This window comes from Agelaius tricolor, unplaced genomic scaffold (assembly GCF_023055355.1).
Source record: "Agelaius tricolor isolate 1412-34295 unplaced genomic scaffold, bAgeTri1.0.p SCAF_4, whole genome shotgun sequence".
NCBI classification, from domain to species: Eukaryota; Metazoa; Chordata; class Aves; order Passeriformes; family Icteridae; genus Agelaius; species Agelaius tricolor.
Window position 1 is genome coordinate 55,653,374 of NW_027269264.1, and position 18,120 is coordinate 55,671,493.

The 18,120-nt window shown below is 39.4% G+C and overlaps 1 protein-coding gene across 2 annotated transcripts in view; it reads left to right on the forward strand.

Annotated features, from left to right (window-relative positions):
• Positions 1-18,120, forward strand: part of ARK2N (arkadia (RNF111) N-terminal like PKA signaling regulator 2N) — a 44,710-nt gene that overhangs the window by 21,012 nt on the left and 5,578 nt on the right. The window contains exons 3-4 of one of the 2 annotated variants that reach the window (XM_071425809.1): positions 12,654-12,836; positions 16,931-17,057. In XM_071425809.1, coding sequence (XP_071281910.1) covers positions 12,654-12,836; positions 16,931-17,057 — 310 coding nt within the window. The other variant, XM_071425808.1, reaches the window with a different exon arrangement.

Consider the following 18,120-nt stretch of genomic DNA (forward strand, 5'->3'; position numbering starts at 1 on the left):
GCAGGTTGTGCTGTGATGGAGCTGTGTCCATCACTCCTGGCAGAGGATGCTCTCCCCTCCTGTGTCAGCATAGCACTCACATAACCCCCCGTGTTCTTGTGTTTTGTGTCCTGTGTTCTCCTCATTCTCTGTGCTTCCCAAAATCAGGCCAAGAGCTTTGGGCCCATTTATAAAAGGGTCCAAATGTGAAAGCAAAGTACACATAATTATTCAGGTTTGTCTGTTAAAAAATAGCATTTTGGATTGCAGCTTAATAGAGCTAAACATGTTTACTGTATAATGTTTTTGACACCTTCATTTGAATTCAAAACAAATTGCAAGGGAACTGGAGTAATTGGTAAAAAAAGAGACCTTTGTGACAGAATTGTCTGAGACTGAGAATTATGCCAAAATTTCTATTATAACCTCAGTGGGTGTAAAATTTTATTATAAGAGTAATACTGTTGGTTAATATATGCTAATTCCTCTCCTGTTGTCGTATCCAAGGGGCAGAATTAGAAAAGTTGTTTTCCTCAGTTAACATGCCTTAATAAACAATATTATGTTCTTACTTAATGATGTCTTATCAAATGGCCTCAATGTCTTTAAAGCTGGCTTCAGTCGTGCTGGGGGATCTGGAGGAGCGACCAGGGAAATTCCAGGATTGCTTGACAGGGGCACCGTGTGGGATAGGAACTGCATAGGCAATGTCCTGGAAGAGGCCATGAACTGCTTTGCCGAGATGCAGAGGCAGACAGAGGAGAAATTCCGCATGTGGATAGAAAAGCTAACCCACCTTGACACGGACGAAGAAAGCAAGCAGCAACTGGAGCCCAGGGAACCTAAAATCCAACTAGTTGGCCAAAGAATCCCCCCTACCACCCAGTCAGGGGCTGTCGTGCAGATGCCTGATAGCCAAGTGCTTCCTCAGCAGCCCTTTAATTCGTACACGGGCTATCAAAATGCCGATGCCGCGCTGGAGTTTCCAGTGACTTTTAATAACAATTTTACACCAGTCTTTCCAGAGAATGGGAATATGGCAGAGCCTGATCTGAATAAATCATAAACTTAAAAAAAAAAAAATTAAAGAAAAATAAATCTGATTTTGCAATCTTGATGTTATTTTGGATTCTGCTAAAAGCGAGGTTTGCTTTTCTCTTTGTATGTGTTTGTTTTGTTTTCTTTTTTGGGTTTTATTGCCATGATATTGTTTGTTTTTCTTAATTTATAGCGAATATATGTAGTTTAAAAAAAATCACAGTATATCCACCTGCATGTGCCAGTACACACATATAAACAAACACCTTTAAAGGTGTGTGGGGGGAGCCACCCTAAGCTTTCATCACCAAACTCGGGACAATATAACTTAGAATCCATGTCTAGATATCCCAAAAGCAGTAGGGCTGTATTTGCTACAATAGGAGCATTCAGGGTATTCATCCAGATGCCCTTTTTGCATGTTAAAACATTTGTATAAGGAAATAAGTTTTATATTTAAAGAGATAAAGCACCCTAGAGATCCAGGCCCATGACATTTCCTTAACTCTGTTTGCTCTCAAGATTTGCAGCTTGACCGTGCCACACGTTAGCTTATTGATTTTTAGGCAGAACTAATAAATAAGCTTACCCTAAAAATCTGGCTGTCCATAACAAGCGTGCACAGCAGATTGAATTCCTTTTTGTCTCCCATTCAGCAGCTCAGTCTCTGTCCAAGGTTTTCATCAGTGTCACTGCTGTGTTGCACATGGTGTATTTATGGAGGTGCCTGCCTTAACCTGTGTGCACGCACAGGCACATTGCACACACGGCTCTGTGTGCAGGTCATCCGCACCAATTCCAGGTGCCTGCTCTGCTCTTCCCTGGGTCTCAGTGGGAAGAGATAAGGCTCACCGAGGATGCCTCCAGGCAGTGTCTTTCTCTCCCATGAGTTGTCCCTAACCTGGCTTATCAGCGGTCCCTAAGAGATAACTTGGGGTGAGATGAGTCACCCCAACCTGTGCACACAGAGCAGCTGCTGCTTCCTCCTGTGAATGCAGCCCAGCCACATCCTTCACACTGGAGTAAAAACAATCCTGTCTGCCCTCAGATAAGCAGCCATCAGGGGATGGGTAGAGCCTTGGCACAGGAATTTAAAGGAAGGCTTGATAAGCAAACACTGTGGTGGTCTGATAGCTGCTGGCCTGGGTCACACCGGAGGACCACGCGTGAACACCACTGAAATCTTCTTTACTTGTGATGGGGAATGCCACAGCATCAGGTTCATTCAAGTGAGGCAAGAATTTACTGTTTTGTGGGTTCTTTTTTTTGGACTAATAGTTATCCAGGCTTGAAACTGATGTTTAAAGTAGGGTTAATTTAAACTATATATTAGAAATATTTAATTCTTACTATTATTGCTACACACACAGGGATTTTTGGGTCACCTCTCCAATAAGGCCTTCCTTCATGTGAAGTAACTTCTCTGTAGCTACAAAAAAATTTATATTTTCAATCAGGTAGAACTTGATAGAAGTTTCTAATGAAAATGAAATAAAAATTTTTACAATGGAAAATGAAAGCCCGCTGTTTAAGTAAAGAAAACACTTAGGTCTCCTTTAGCTCAGTTACTCTGCTTTTTAAACCACAGTCACTTTTTCCCTAATTATTTTAGTTTACTTTCTTTTCCTCCTGTGGGAGTAACCACAGTATCTTCTGTAGGTCAGACTTTTTTTACCCTCCCTGAAGTCAGTGGGAGTTTTTCCATCAATTTATGTGACAGTTTGGATCAAACCTGTAACAGGAACTCAAGAAATACTTTTTGTTATCAGTATAATGTCTACACTGGTATTTTAACATTTTTCTTGCCCTAGATTGACTTTTTTTTTTAAAGTATATGATGCCTTCATTAAAAAAAATAGGTTAGAGACCTGTGTTATTTTCAGAGTATCTGTTTGAAAGACTATGCAGGAGATAATTTTTAAGTACTGGGATAAAGTCTTTTCAGATCACCTTCATGCATAATTTTGATACAAAGATTTTGATATGAACTTGTTAGAAAACTCCCTTGTCTGAAATTGTGTGCATTTCAGGTGAAAGTTAAACAAATTGTTCTGTGTTTGATTGCAATTTAAAAGCTTATCCTCATCTGTTTAAAAAGATTCTTCAGGGAAGAGTATTTGCTGATAAAACAGCCCTCACCAAAGTGGATCCATCTGGTGTTCATAGATTATATATATATATATAATATAATTATATATATATATTAAAAAATCTCTTTATGATGATAATAAGAGCAGAATATTCTAAAGCATGACAACTTTACAAATCTTCCCGTGCATGCAGAAGCAGCCTTTTGCAGTGACTGGTTTATTTTAATGTGTATGTCTGTAAGCATGCCCATAGTATTTTTTGTAAAATAGTATAAATGGAACAATTAGCTATTTCAGAACAAATTGTGTAAGGAGTTCAGTTGAACTTATTTATGTCTCAGACTGAAACACCTTTACATATGTATCTCATAAATGGATAATAACTTAATTACATATGTAGCCAGTGAAATTTCTGCAAATTTTCAATGTTTTAGTCAGGTTGTTCTTAAAAAAGAAAAAAAGAGAAAAAAAATTGAAATAATTCAGTGTTTGAATAGATAAAAATTTGTGTTTGGTTACTGGAGGCAAAAATTTAAACATTTTCTTTTTTCCATCACTGCTAACTGTTATTTTCAATGCAAACAGCTGTGAACATAAAAGAACAAGCAGAGGATGACAGAAGTTGAACATATAAACTTTAAAGCTGTACTCTTTCTAGGATAAAATTATCTCAAGGCTTCCAGAAGACTGGGGGAATAGTTCCTATTAGATACAACTTCAGCTTCATTTCCCCACAAAAGCTACCTATTTGAAGGCTAAAAACACTTCTGCAAGATCAGTGGCTGTAAATTGTTTTGTAAATGATAAATAATATTTCCTTTCCTCACTCTTTCCACTTGGCTCACGACCAGAGCCAAATCTTCAGCTTTGTCACAAGCCCTCTCCTTTGAAAAGTGTGCACTGATGTGCACGGCTGGGTACTGCTCCATGAGCTGGTTTTCCACGTGGGGAAGTGTGTTTGCCCTGAAGCTGAGAGAGGAACCCCACCTTTCTGTAGTTCAGGTGTAGCATAACCTGCTTGGTGAAGGATTTGCCCATAAACAGGAGCAATTCTCTTCTTGCTCTGTATTCTGAATCCAGGAGGAACCAACCTCCAGATACCAATACTAGTGATAAATCTGTGTTTTACCTGTGTGTGACAGTCTTTGGCATCTCTTTGAGAAAACAGGTTCCCAACACATAGTTTAATACTTTATATTTTTTGCCTCCTGGGAATATTTTCTCTATATTTTTATGTCATGGCTGCAGTTGAGTTTGTCATGATTTCCATTATAAGCTCTTATTTTCAAAGGGCTTCGACTAGAAACCCTCAGGGAGTTAAAATTTCTTCAGATGAAATTTTAACATAAATTTTTATCTTACCCATTCTGTATCTCATGGAAACAGTCTGACTTATCTAAGACTGCTTTAGGACTATTGGAAGAAAGCTCATCCACTTTTCAACCCTGTGTTACACTTTGAATGTGTGTTTATGCTCACATCTCATCAAACTACTTCAAAACCACCACATTTAACAAGTAGAAATCAGTAGGAGTTTTGCACAGACATGGAGAACCACAGATAATTGAGAGTTTCTCTAATTTCCCCAGGATTTGTACTTCAGAATGGTGTGAAGAAACATTTTAGTTCCTTTAAGGAATTTTCCTTATGGTTTGGAAAGGTCAGATGCATCGAGTCAGGTGAGCTGGTGTAGACTGGTGTAATTCCAGGGATGGTTGTGCCAGTTTAAACCTAACTGGCCTGTTCACAGAATCATGGAATGGTTTGGGTTGGAAGGGACCTCAAAGCTCATCCACTCCCACCCCCTGCCATGGGCAGGGACACCTTCCTCTATCCCAGGCTGCTCCAAGGTGGGGCAGCCACAGCTCCTCTGGTTCAGCTCCTATATTACCACTTAAAATATTGAATTATGTGTTTTTAATATGGCAGCTGTTGCAGCCTGGGAGCGGTGGAGCACCTTTACAACCCCAGAGCTGGAATTTAGCAGCAGGTGAAACACAGTGGTTTTGGTTTTATGTTTTTTGTGCAAGTGCACAAGAAGTAAGCCTTTATATAAAGGCTCAGTTTAAATTTCACTAAATGTCAAAATGACATTGCAGTAAAAGGACTTCCTTCTAGGATCAGTCCCTTCTTAGGAGTTCCTGGAAGTCCAGGGGCTTCAGTGTGCAGTGTTTTTGCAGGCTTGCCTGCAGGTTCTTCCCAAGGCATTCATGCTCCTTTCAGTGGGGTGAAGAAGGTCTGTAAGGATAAATATCTAAATGGTCAGGTTTTATTTAGGTAAAAAATTTACATACAACATTAAACAAACTCAAGGCAATGAAACTTTTTTTCAGATTTTCTATTGCAAATATAACAGTGCAGGGAAAAAAGAGTCAAAATCTAAAACTTTCAGTGTCATTTTTAACAGTACTAGGACAAAACAATTCAGGCAGAAATACACATTTATTTTTTTAAGCTCAGTGTCTTTTAGTGTTTGTGCAGGATTGTTGGGTTATTTTATCTGAGCTGCTGGGGTAAGGACTGAAAAACCAATCTTAACTTCAATGAAAGGGGATTATATTTGGCAGTTATGTTACAAATTGGAACATATTTATTATCAATGTTTTCTCTTTTAATGTATTTTGTCTCTTTCTGTATCCACATACCGTATGTGGATAAATTTATAAATAATATTTTAGGGGCATTAAAAATTAAACTTTAGCCCCATTGATAGTAGTAGAAAATTTCTACTGGTTTTAATGGGGCTGGCATTTAATCTCATTAAAAATTGAACTCATTCTGCATTTTTTTTTGTCCAGAGAATCCTCCAGCTGACCTTGAGGGAAACCTTTGCCTGATGGGGGTGTGTAATTCAGGCCAGTTGAGTAGATGTTTTTGAAATAATGAGGGTCTGCACTGTGACCACTGCAGTTACATGTGTTAGAACAAATGCACTGTGTGATTTGTACTGTAGAAGCCAAAATAATCAGGCTGATTGATAGAGATGGACAGTACCTTGCGAAAGACGAAGCCAGAAGTTGGTATTTCTCACAAATTTCATTAGTCTCTTGGTGTTAGGTCAGCAAAATGAAGGCACATGGGAAAAGAGGCTTGTTAAGTTAGCAGGGGTTTCAAGCACAGAGCGATGGAGCAGGGGATTAGTCTGGACCATCAGAGGCTGTATCACTCCTTCCATGGAAAGGTGCAGTTTGTGCTGGGGAAAATATGATATATTCTGCAGGGGTGCATGTTATCTGCCTTTTCCTAATGGAAGTTGTGTTAACACAGGGAATTGTTTACTTTCTTTAACTACCATGGCTATGTAAGGATGTGACTAAGGATTTCCAAAACCCTCCTGAGACACTTCTCCAAGTAAAACTGGGGAAGAGATCTGGTTGATATACCTGCTGCCATAATTATTGCATTGTTAGGCAGCATCACAGAAGACAACTCCTGTAGTGAGATACAAAGTGAATTCCACTTCCCAGTATTCTCAGTCCATAGCCATATTCCATGTGCCTTTGCTTAACGCACAGTGAAAAATGCTTTGTTATCTTCATTCAAAATTTGCTAAATTAAATCCAAGATATTTTCCATCCAGTCATCAAAAAGCCTGAAAGTATGAATGTTGTTTAGCAAGACTTGAATTTTTGGGATTTCTTTTCTTGTGATATATTAAAAAGTATCCAGTCTGAAAACTGATAATAATTTGATCGTGTTGTTTTGATTTTATTTTATTATTATGGTTAAAAGAAACACCAAACAGAAAAGCTTTACTGTGTAAAACAAAGGAAATGTCAGGAAAGTGGATTCACTGATAAAGTTCACTTTATGATTTTAGAGAGAATGTTGTTACACTGCTATTGTTTTTTATTGTACTTACAATGTATTATTTGCTTAACCCTGTAAATTTTGACATGTAACTACTGTAACCTGGAATAAATAAATAAACCTAAATAGCAATGAAGTCTTTCATGTTGCTAAACAACACAAGAAAGCACAAATCTCCAGCTCCCACTCCCCTTTGGGAATTGTTTGAGGGTTCAGGTAGTTTGTGCCATTTGAGCTGCACATACTTTTGAAATGGCAGGTTTGGGTCATGTTTTAATTAATACCAGGTTTGTATTGCTCATCTGAAACAAAAAGGCTGTCACTTCACCCTGTAGTTTTTGTATCAGTATATTATTTTGATTGTGGTCATCTGACCTTAAAAATTATGTAGGTTATAAAGTCCATTTTATGTTTTGTGTAATCTGAAAGCAAATGGGAGTTATCTGTTAAATTTAAGCATCCAGCGTAAATGAGGGCATTCTTAGGTCTTTATTTACTTTAAAACATCTCAGTATTCTCATTTGTTCCATAGAAATAAATTCATTTAGAGTAGTGAGGCTGCGACCATCAGTGCCCATGCTCACAGCCAGGAGGTGGAGGTGAGGCTGGCAGAGGCTGTGTCTCCCAGGGCTCTGTGTGCAGCCCTTTTAGCATTTGCACCTTTCCCAAAAGCCTTCCTAAGCACTCCTTCTAAACTCCTCAAACATTCAGCAGTTAAAAATAGCCCAGTAATTGGAGGGGAATGTTGTTTTCAGCCACGCTGAGCTCCTCTGCTCCTTAGCCTTGAGCAAGCTGCAGGCTGCTGCCTGCCTCAGTTTCCCTCGTGGACAAAGGAGGTTAATAACCACCTCGGAGTTCTCCAGGATACACCAATGGAGAGCTTTTTGTAAGAACAAAGTGCTGTAATTATTGTTGCTTTTATTACTGTACTGGTCTGTGTGTCTTAAAACATGGGGTGATATTCATACCTAAATATGGCTCCGTGTCTCTTCCTTGCAGGGACACTAATGAGCAGCTCAGACCACCAAAATTAGGGGTTTAATTTTGGATTTATTTTAATCGAGATGGTCCTCTGGAGAATTCAGTGGTTTTTCCTCTACTTATAGAGGAAACATTGCAAATTTTAAGTCCCATCCCTGAGGCTGGAATTCATCTTGTGGAACTTGAGCACTGTAAAATTGAGGTGCTTGGGCTGAGGTGGTGTCTAAGCTTTTTCTGTTTGCTGGGAAATGAGGGGAGATGATGCTCTTGATGCTCCAAGCTGCAATTTCCAGGCTGAGCTTATCTGACTCTGAACTTTCTCTCTCTGGCTGCAGTGGGAAGGAGGTTAGGTGATGAGCTCTGCTCAGCATGCCTAAATATAAGAAAGGTGAAGAGAAATAATGACTTGTAATCATAGAATGATTTGGGTGGAAAGAGACCTTAAGGCTCATCCCACTCCATCCCCTGCCATGGGCAGGGAGACCTTCCTGGCCCAGGTGGCTCCAAGCCCTGTTCTTGCGCACTGCCAGGGATCCAGGGGCAGCCACAGCTGCTCTGGGCACCCTGGGCCAGGGCCTGCCCACCCTCCCAGCCAGCAATTCCTAATTGCCAAGAGCCCAAAATCTGTGCCTGCCCTCTGGCAGTGGGAGCCATTGCCTGGGTGCTGTCCCTGCAGGCCTTGTCCCCAGTCCCTGGGCAGCTCTGCTGGAGCCCCTGGAGGCCCTGGCAGGGGCTCTGAGGTGTCCCTGGAGTCCAAACACCTGCAGCTCTCAGCCTGTCTCCACAAATTTCAAGGACTTAATTCCCCACTCAGGTTCTGCCAGCTAATATCTTGTGTTTCCTTTGCAATGACAAGCAGCCCGTGCAGTGCAAAGGGACAGTGCTTCTTATGGAATGGCTGCCTTTAACCTACAGCTGAAATTTTACGCTTGAGTTCCCCTTTTTTTGCTTGTGCTGCCATTATAATGAAGTAAGGGATAATAGGAGTGTGGATCTTACAGCATGGGTTAGGCTGCTCAGTGTTGAGATGTGGCTCTAAGAAAAGCAAGGGAGCAGGTAGCAGATGAGAAGTGATTTAATTTTCTGTGTTGCAAGTTTAAAATGAGAATTGGTTTGTGTAGACCTGGATTTTTGTGCATGGGAGTTCTGATTCAGTTGTTCAGAGTGGAATTAGTTGTGATGAGCTGTATAAATTAAGGGAGAGTTGGACACTTGGAAATGCTGTCCCCGTGATGACCTCTGCCTCCGAATTCTTTGGGGAAGAGAAAAAGAAAGCAGGCTTTCCCTCCCCCCTTATAGCATTAAATGTCAACAGCTGTATTTTGCTGCTGGTACTTATTAACTTTCAGCCTTGCCTTTTTCAAGCATTTATTGCTTCTGAAATGAATTAGTGCTTGTCACCAGGGAAATGTACGTCTTCCAGCTACCTTGGGTTCTCAAAAGATGTAATTTTTCTAAAGTAGATACTTTAAATTACTGACCAGGGAACCTCCTGACTGTTCTACATTAAGTTTTGATTCTGGCATGCTTTGTCTTGATGTCTGTTTTTTAATCTTTTGAAATTCTGTTAGGGTCAGTAATTATGTGTAGTGTCTCTATTATAAAGAAAAGATGGTGAATTTTACCTGTGGTTGTAGTTAATCCTTTTTACCTTTTCAACCTAAAAGCATTTTTTCACTTTATTTCCTAGCTGAAGTCAATTGTCATTATTTCTTGGTACCATTCATTCACTTTGCATCACATCACTGGATGATCACATACTTGGCTAGGGAAGTGTTATTTATTTCCAAATTTAACCACTCCTGTCCCTTCCATGCAGCCCTGAAAAGGAAACAGCTTTCGGGAACAGAGGATTTTTTTTAAGATTTTTTTTTAAATATGCCTTTGCTGCAACTTCCATCTAGTTGTTGTTGCCTGCAACTTCTTTATTGTTTGGTTTTGTTTGGTTTTTGTTGATTTTTTTTTTAACACATGTGAGCATTTATGCTTATTTATTTTTTTGTAAATAGGGGAATCTGAGGATTTGTTGCAGTTTGGTGGCCATTATCTTGGCTTTGTTAGTCATTTACTGATGATAGGTGTGGATAAACCTGGTGTTGGGGGCCTTTCCAAATTTCCAGATCTGATCCTGAAAGGCAAGGCTGAGAACTGCAAAAATAGATCTCTGCTGTGCTTGCTTTGTAAATAGGCACCTTGTTTGGGGTTCTTTTTTCCAGATTGTTAAATTGGTGGCTATTACCCTGACAAATATAATTACAGTGTGTAAATTATACTGAAAATATTTTTGTCTGTTTGATGTATACTGAATTTAAGCTAAGTTATAAGGTGTGCTCTTTGGAAGTGTGGAAGATACAAGAGTGGAGCTACAGATAACAAGTTTATGCTTGTATTTCCTACTGATGAAGACTTTCACACAAGTTATTTCTATGGGTAGGTGATGAGAATATCACTCTGCATGTATATACATTTATTATACATTTTTGCATGATTATACATGTAGGAGTGGTACAATTTTGACTTGAGACTATTGGTGCCTTTTGTCCAAATACAATTTTACTCGTGTGGACACGTCTATCTAAAAATCAAATTTCGCTTCTGCTTTTGGAGGTCTGAGTCAGAAGCGAGAGAAACAAAGGCCTGAAGGAACAGTCCCAAGCTCCTGAAATCTTAGATAACCTGTTGAAAAAATGGTCAAATAGTCAATATTGTACTTGACCCTCGTATCTTCTGCACTCGACTGTTTATTTTTACAGCTCACATTATATATGTTCACGCTGAACTCTGATGATAAGACTGAAAGAAAACATGCCTCCCATGATTCAGTCCAGCCCTAACTTCTGCATGTAATTTAATCATCAGCTGTCACAAATAATTAACTGAACATCAGCCAGCTTAATTCTGAACTCGGTATTCCATTATTTTGTAATTGCCTTTTAAAAAGACAAAGATTGCCTTCCAGTTAATTATCAGGAATTCTGTTCCAGTCATAATCATCAGCGTTTCATGTTGCGAACAGTTTGGTCTTTAATACATTGGCATTTAACTACTCATTTATTTTTGTTGGGTCTGTTTTAAGTTTGTAATGTAACATTGTTTCATGGAATTGTTGTTTTGGAGGCAGGTCTGAAATATTTTGCGAATTTCTTCATATCTTGTTGCAAAACTGATCTTTAGTACGACTTAAGCAAAATGTCACTCTCTGGTGAACTGTGTTGCTAATCACAAAGTAGGGGTTTCTGAAAATAGTCAGTTGAGTTTTATTTCAGGCAGTAAGTTTCTAAAAAACACCCCCCTCCAAAAAAACCCTAAAACCAAAATCTGCTCTAAAACCTCAGAAGAACAGCTTTTCAGAGAAGTAAATTTGAAACTTCTAATTCATCATGTTTTTCTGTCTTCAACAGCCACTCAAAACTCGGAAAAGAAACCAGTTTTTCCTAAGGCTTTTCATTTTATTCTTTATCACTTCAAAATATTTCATTAGTCATTTTGTAACTCTGAAAATCCTGTCTTCCTGAACACATTCTGAGTTTATGATTATTTTATATTATCCCATACAAGTTGTACCCTCCATGTATCACACCCATAACAAAAGGTCCTGCAGATGCTCAGCTGCAGAACTCCAAGAACTTCCTTGGAGTTAAAGAGCTGCAAAGATGCTGAGCTTTGTCCCATTTGTGCTTTTGTCCCATTTTGCTCATTTGTGTGGATGAAGCCTTGGTCCAAAGAAAGTTTTGATCCTCTCATCTGGGGAGGGGGAGCTCCAACCACTTTCATCCATGTTGAATCAGTGAGCTGCAGATGGGGCAAGGCGTTTGAGCTAAAACACTCACACCCTCTCAGAATTGCATTATTTACCCATTCTCTCTTCTTCCACATCAATCTTTGTCTTGAATTTGCCTGGTTTTTTCCTGAGCCTCTTCTGTTTCTAGCATGCTTTCCAGTTAAAAGTTATTTTCATGCATCACAAAGAATTTAGTTGGTCCTAACAAAACAGATCAAAAATAGTTTTTTGTTATTCCTCAAGGCCAGAATCATGTAAGCAGTTTTATCTCCCTCTTTCTCCTTCATTATGGTGCCAAAAATTCATATGACAATCATGTTGAATGAAAAGCATATTTATCACTGTACAATATAATTTTGTTTCTTGTTATTCTTGATCTTACAAAAAACCCCGACAAACACCACCAAAAAACATTGCAATTTTTAAAAATTCCCCTGTTCTTGACAGGTGAATGTTATGAAAAGAAAGTTGCCTAATGTTAAATTCATTGTCACTGGATCAGTTTTATGAAAAAGTTAGTTTTATTCAATCAACCCTATAATAATGTAAGCTGTCATTTGACTTCTGTAAAATTCTCTAGATAAATATCTTGTCTGCCCAATTTAATGTCCTGTGATTGATTTTTTTTTTTTTTAAACTGGAGGTTTTATCCTTTAAAGATTGTAAATGTAACATTGTCAGATATGGAGATGTTTATGTGTTAATGTAAAAGACAGTACACAAATAACTGATACTCTGATAAACGTGTGTTTCTGACACTTGTGTTTTCTGTGTATGCAAAGGTCAAAATGTCTCTGTAATCTCAGGCTATGTTCATTAACTGAAGTTTAATAATTCATATAATTTACCACTATGTAACTTCAAGAGCTTCATGTAGAACGTTGCATTAATCCTTAAACAAAATTATTTGTACTTTTTGGGGTGTCTTTCAGTCTGTGCTGGTTTCTAACCCATGTTGCTTTTCTCCCCTGCAGATGGACCCCCTGTGGTGGCTCACTATGATATATCAGACACAAACTCAGACCCAGAAGTGGTAAATGTGGACAATCTGTTGGCGGCCGCAGTAGTTCAAGAGCACAATAATTCTTTAGGAAATCAAGACTCAGGATCTGCCTGGAGAACCAGAGGGCTGCTGAATGAAATGAGTGCTGATACAGGTTTGTTTAAATTCTCTGACATTTGTGCCTGCATTGCAGTTGGTGGGCCTCCCTTTCTGGCTTTCAGTGTTTTTATAGTTTATACAGCTGTAAAAGCTCTCTGTGTGGATTTTGTGAGAGAATAGGACAGGTGCTTATTAAAAAGGTCTGACATTTACTCCAAAATACAAATGATAAAAATTGACAAATATTCCTGCAATATATTTTTGACATTAATTTTCTTAACTACTTTCCTTCTTCTTTTCCTTCTAATTACTACAGGGAGCTTAGATCTGGGATTTTGGTGGTGGGGTTTTTTTAAATGAAAGTGACCTAATCTTGTTACTGAATGATTGATTATGACAACCCATGCCACCAGCTAGTCAACTGGTCCTAATCTCATTTTTAGAATTGGGATTGCCTGTGTATGGGGGTTTTTAAATTTTTTTTTTGTTTATTTGTTTGTCTCGTTGTATCTCTAAAATACAATCATTAATTCTTCCCATATTCCATCTGCATTTCCAATACCCCTTAGAAAATTGGACAGTGTTCTGGATGTTAGCAGGGATCATTCTCTATCAGCTTCATCCCACAGCTTTTTATACCAACGTTTTACTTCCCTTCCACTCCTTTTCTTAACTCCCATGTTAGGATTTCAGGCTGCGTTGGACACATAAGTCTTGCCTGGTGGAGCACAACAGGTTTGTGTTTCGTGCTGTTTCCCTAAGGTCTCCTGCCACAGGGCACCCACATGGGGAGTGTTGTGGAGGCTCTGAGCTGCTGTTCACTGGCTCCAAGGCTTAAAGAAACACAATTAGGTGGTGCTTGGTAAAGAGAAGCTCCATTACTATGGAGTCTACAAGTGCACAATTTGAGTATGAGAATCTCTGTGCATTATTTTCTCTGTGGTCCATGGCTGGATGTTGTTCCAGCCTTTTTGAAGCTTGCCTTTGTTTTCCAAGCTCACTGCTATTTTTTGCAGGACAGCAGCTGACTGATAGCTATTTGACCTCTTGAAATCCCAGTTCTTTATTAAGGGATTTGTTAAACAATTAGACCAGCTGAAATCACCTGTGTTACATAGCACTAATGGATAAGTACACCAAATTAATATAAGGAAATAAAAGGTAATGTTTCTTACCAAGCTTTCTTCCACTTTTCTCTTAAAATGCTGCAGTGCAGGTAGGAATTTTTTTCCTTCCTCCACATATATCCAAGGGGACTTGCAGGTAAAAGAAAACTGGAAACATCAAGAGACTTCTTCATCCCTGGGAATGTTGATACAGATTTGGTCCTGGTTCTATGGCTATGTCAGCAGCTGAAAGGATGAATCTCTGTTTGCTCATGCATACACCTTACCCTGCAGCCTCAGTACACATCTGACTGCACCTTCGCCAGTGCTGCCCTTTTCCTACCAGGTCTAGGGTTGCACATTGGGAAAGCAGAATTTTCAAATCTTGCATGTGGTTCACAAGTGTAATCTTCAGCCAGCATCTTGTTTAGCAGACTTAAAAGAATGTGTTCCCATGGGAAAATAGCAACATCAGCAGCTCTATCAAAGTGAAAAATCTTATTACACTATCACATCTTTGTGCATGGGCAAATATTTGGAGCTCTTTTGCAAGCCCTGGTGGTGTAGGGCAAACAAAGCATCACTTTGGGCGTCATCCTAATGTTTGTGCAAAGAAATTAACAGTGTGGGCATGAAATTTGTATGGCCAGAGGCTGTAAATCTGTCTGTCTGTGCTATAATCCTGATTAATACTCAGCTGCTCTTGCAGTATTTACTCTGCTAATCATGGTTTTGCTACTGCTAATTGTCTTTTTGTTGTCTGAACTTAAAGCTGTGGTAATATGTGGAAGCTCTTTTGGGACTCCAATTTATACCTTTGGGGATACTTTTTGGGGCTGTTTAGGAGCTGGTCTGCTTTGCTCCTTTGCCAGACATTACCCTGACAAGATAATGAAGGCAGTAAAACAATAGATAATATATTAATAGCTATTTTATTATATTATATAATATCATGGCCATCCCATTCCACCCCCTGCCACAGGCAGGGACACCTTCCACTATCCCAGGGTGCTCCAAGCCCCATCCAGCCTGGCCTTGGATGCTTCCAGAGATCCAGGGGCAGCCACAGCTGCTCTGGGCACCCTGGGCCAGGGCCTGCCCACCCTCATGGGGAAGAATTTCTCCACAGTGTCCAGTCCAACCCTGCCCTCCGGCAATGTGAAGCCCCTGGGAAGTGAATTAAAGCCTCTGAGCACTTTCATTTAATGTTTCACAGTCTGCCCAGCCACTTAAAGAAGTACCCATGACCCATTTTTGGGCTTTCTGGCAGTCAGTGATGTTTGCCAATAAATGTTCAGCTCAACTGCAATGCTGGGAAGAGACTATCTGTGGGCTATTAATTTGTTTTAAGTTCAGCTGACCAATATTTTTTTGTCCTGTGAGGTGGAAATTCCTCCTTCAGTTACCTGCAGGACATGTGTTCCCTTCCCTTGCTAACCCTGATCCAGTGACCAAGGGTCTTGGCTTTCCAGAAATGGCACATGCAGTGTGGTCTCTGCTCCTGCACAAGAGCTGCACAGGGACTGGGGACAAGGCCTGCAGGGACAGCAGCCAGGCAATGGCTCCCACTGCCAGAGGGCAGGCACAGATTTTGGGCTCTTGGCAATTAGGAATTGCTGGCTGGGAGGGTGGGCAGGCCCTGGCCCAGGGTGCCCAGAGCAGCTGTGGCTGCCCCTGGATCCCTGGGAGTGTCCAAGGCCAGGCTGGATGGGGCTTGGAGCAGCCTGGGACACTGGAAGGGGTCCCTGCCATGGCAGGGGGTGGGAGTGGATGAGCTTTAAGGCCCCTTTCAGCTCAAACCATTCTACTATTCTGTTTCCTTGCATCTTTCCCACGTGCTTAAAGCAGTCATTAGAAAGTTTCCGTGGCACTTGTTTCAAGTTTAATTTCATCTGTTTCCTTTTAATGTCCCTGGGGGTATAATCAGTTCTGCTTGTTCACACACCTTTGAAATCCTGTGGATCATTATTGCTTCTCCTCCTCCTCTCATCTTTGAGGAGGTGTCCACTCAAACTAGACACACATAAAATATTCACGTACTCTCAAATTTCCTGCTCAACAAATGACTCTTTCCCTGTGTAGTACAGCTGACCAAGTGGTTTTTCAGAAGTAGGCAGTATCAGCTACTTCAAGGCTGCCCAGCATCCCTCAGGCTAATGATAAAGAGAGACAGTGGAATTAATAATTTTCTCTTTTTCCTGAGGGAAAAAAAAAAGAGTAGAAGTCATATCTTTTAATTAACTGATTTTTCAAGGAATCTATTTTCTGTGGAAGAAATAATAATTTCGGCTGCTTTGTGTTTCCCATGTAAGTAGTATCCTGTATGACTCAACACATTCTCTAATTGGGGTGAAGAACCTTCTTAGCAGCATTTGGCAGAAAAAGCAAAAATGTGCCACACTTGCTGTATTTAGAGGGGGTTTGTGGTTTGATTGACTGACAAACTGGATGCCATTGAGGAACTGTAATGCAAAAACAGCCCTGCTGCATATGGGACATAAATAAACCACTTTTCAAGTATTTTTAATAATGTTAGAGCAGATGTGTGAAGCAGCACTGCCAGAAATGGATGGGTTTGCTGTGTTTTTTTGCTGACCAGTTTCCCCTAGTTTTTTATTTAAAGAAATTAAATGAATTCTCCTTGATGCGTGGATGTTTCCGTCCAGCCTATTGTCTTTTTTTTGCTATAGGATCATTATGTTTGCTTAGATTGTTTTTTTTCTCAATGTCAAGAAGGTTTAGGGACAGTCTGACTCTTATCATAAGAGTCTTTCTGCCTGCCATAACATTTCAGCTGGAAATTCTGGTTGTTCTTCATGCAACAGTCAGGCTTTGTTCACTTTTGTGTGACAGCACCATCACCAGAGCTGCTGACACTGGCTAAATCCAGTAGTTTTCCTGTATCGGGTGATGAATTGTAAGTTGAAAAATTTGATCTAAAAACTTGGGTTTTTTGTTAGGTTGGGAATCTCCTTTTCCAGCTGATTTCTGGGTCATGTAAGCTGTTTAACACTGTCTGTATTCCCATTTTTCCCATCTCTAGATCGTTTGGATCCAGGCTTCCTTCCAGGTGACAAAATCTCTTGTGGAAATGCCCAGGCCAATGAAGAAATTAACATTGCCTCTTCTGATAGCGAAGTGGAGATTGTTGGAGTTCAGGAACATGCCAGGTATGAATTATTGTTTCTTGCTCTAATATTGATTTAATTTTATCAGAATGTCTGGGATACCAAAATCAATAAAGAAAGAACTACTGACCTTCACTTCTCTAGTTACCCATCCATGAGTGATGCCCAAAAGGCAGCAAATGTTGCACTTTTCTGTTTTGCTGGTCATGGTGATTTTGGAACGTGCTTTTCTTTAGAAAGTGACCAACTTGATAGTTATTCAGAAAAAGTTGTGTTTCAATATCAAACATTAACTGGCTAAAAGATATAACTGGCTAAAAGATATGTAGTATAAAAATAGTATAAATATATATATATATATAAAATATAAAAAAATATATTTAAAAATATATAAATAATATAAAAATATGTAGTACCAAATATTGAGATACTAATACATCATACATCAGAAATTCAGATTTTAAAGGAATACATAAATATGCAAATAATTAAGGGAAAATCTTTATGTGGGTTCTTATTTCCTTTCAAAATATTAAGTTTTTTTAACAGCTTCCACTTTATTTAATTAGTTATTAGGGGTAAAAATACTATCGTTTTTTCAATGGCTGATGTCATAAGATATCCCTTTTAGGTTAAAAATCAGATCATTTTGAATCTTAGGTTTATTTCAAGATTCAAGAGAGGTCAAAGTAGATGGGGGTAGGGGTGCCAGAGGTTCTCTCTCAGTCAGAAACCTGTGCAGCTGTTCTTCCTGGTAGGTATTTTTTTTATGTTACTCATCATTTTTAGTCTGTGGTCTTTCCTTGGCTTAAAATATTATGAAGCAGTTAAGCAAAACTGACATTTTCTAATAGTATGGAGTGTGAATTTGGTGGAATAAAACCAAGTTAAAACAGTACACAGGCAAGCTGCTTCTAAAATTTTCTGCTGCCTAGTGGGTGCTTGGAGGCAGAAAAGGGTGTGAGGAACATGGAAGAGAGTTCCTTGTCCCTTCACTGTGTATTTCTTGAGGAAGGAAGAAAGAAAAAGTTCAGGACCCAATTTCCCAGGCAGGAAACTTCATGGATAATGTGGGCGCAGCCCAGTGCTGTTGGATGTGAAAAAA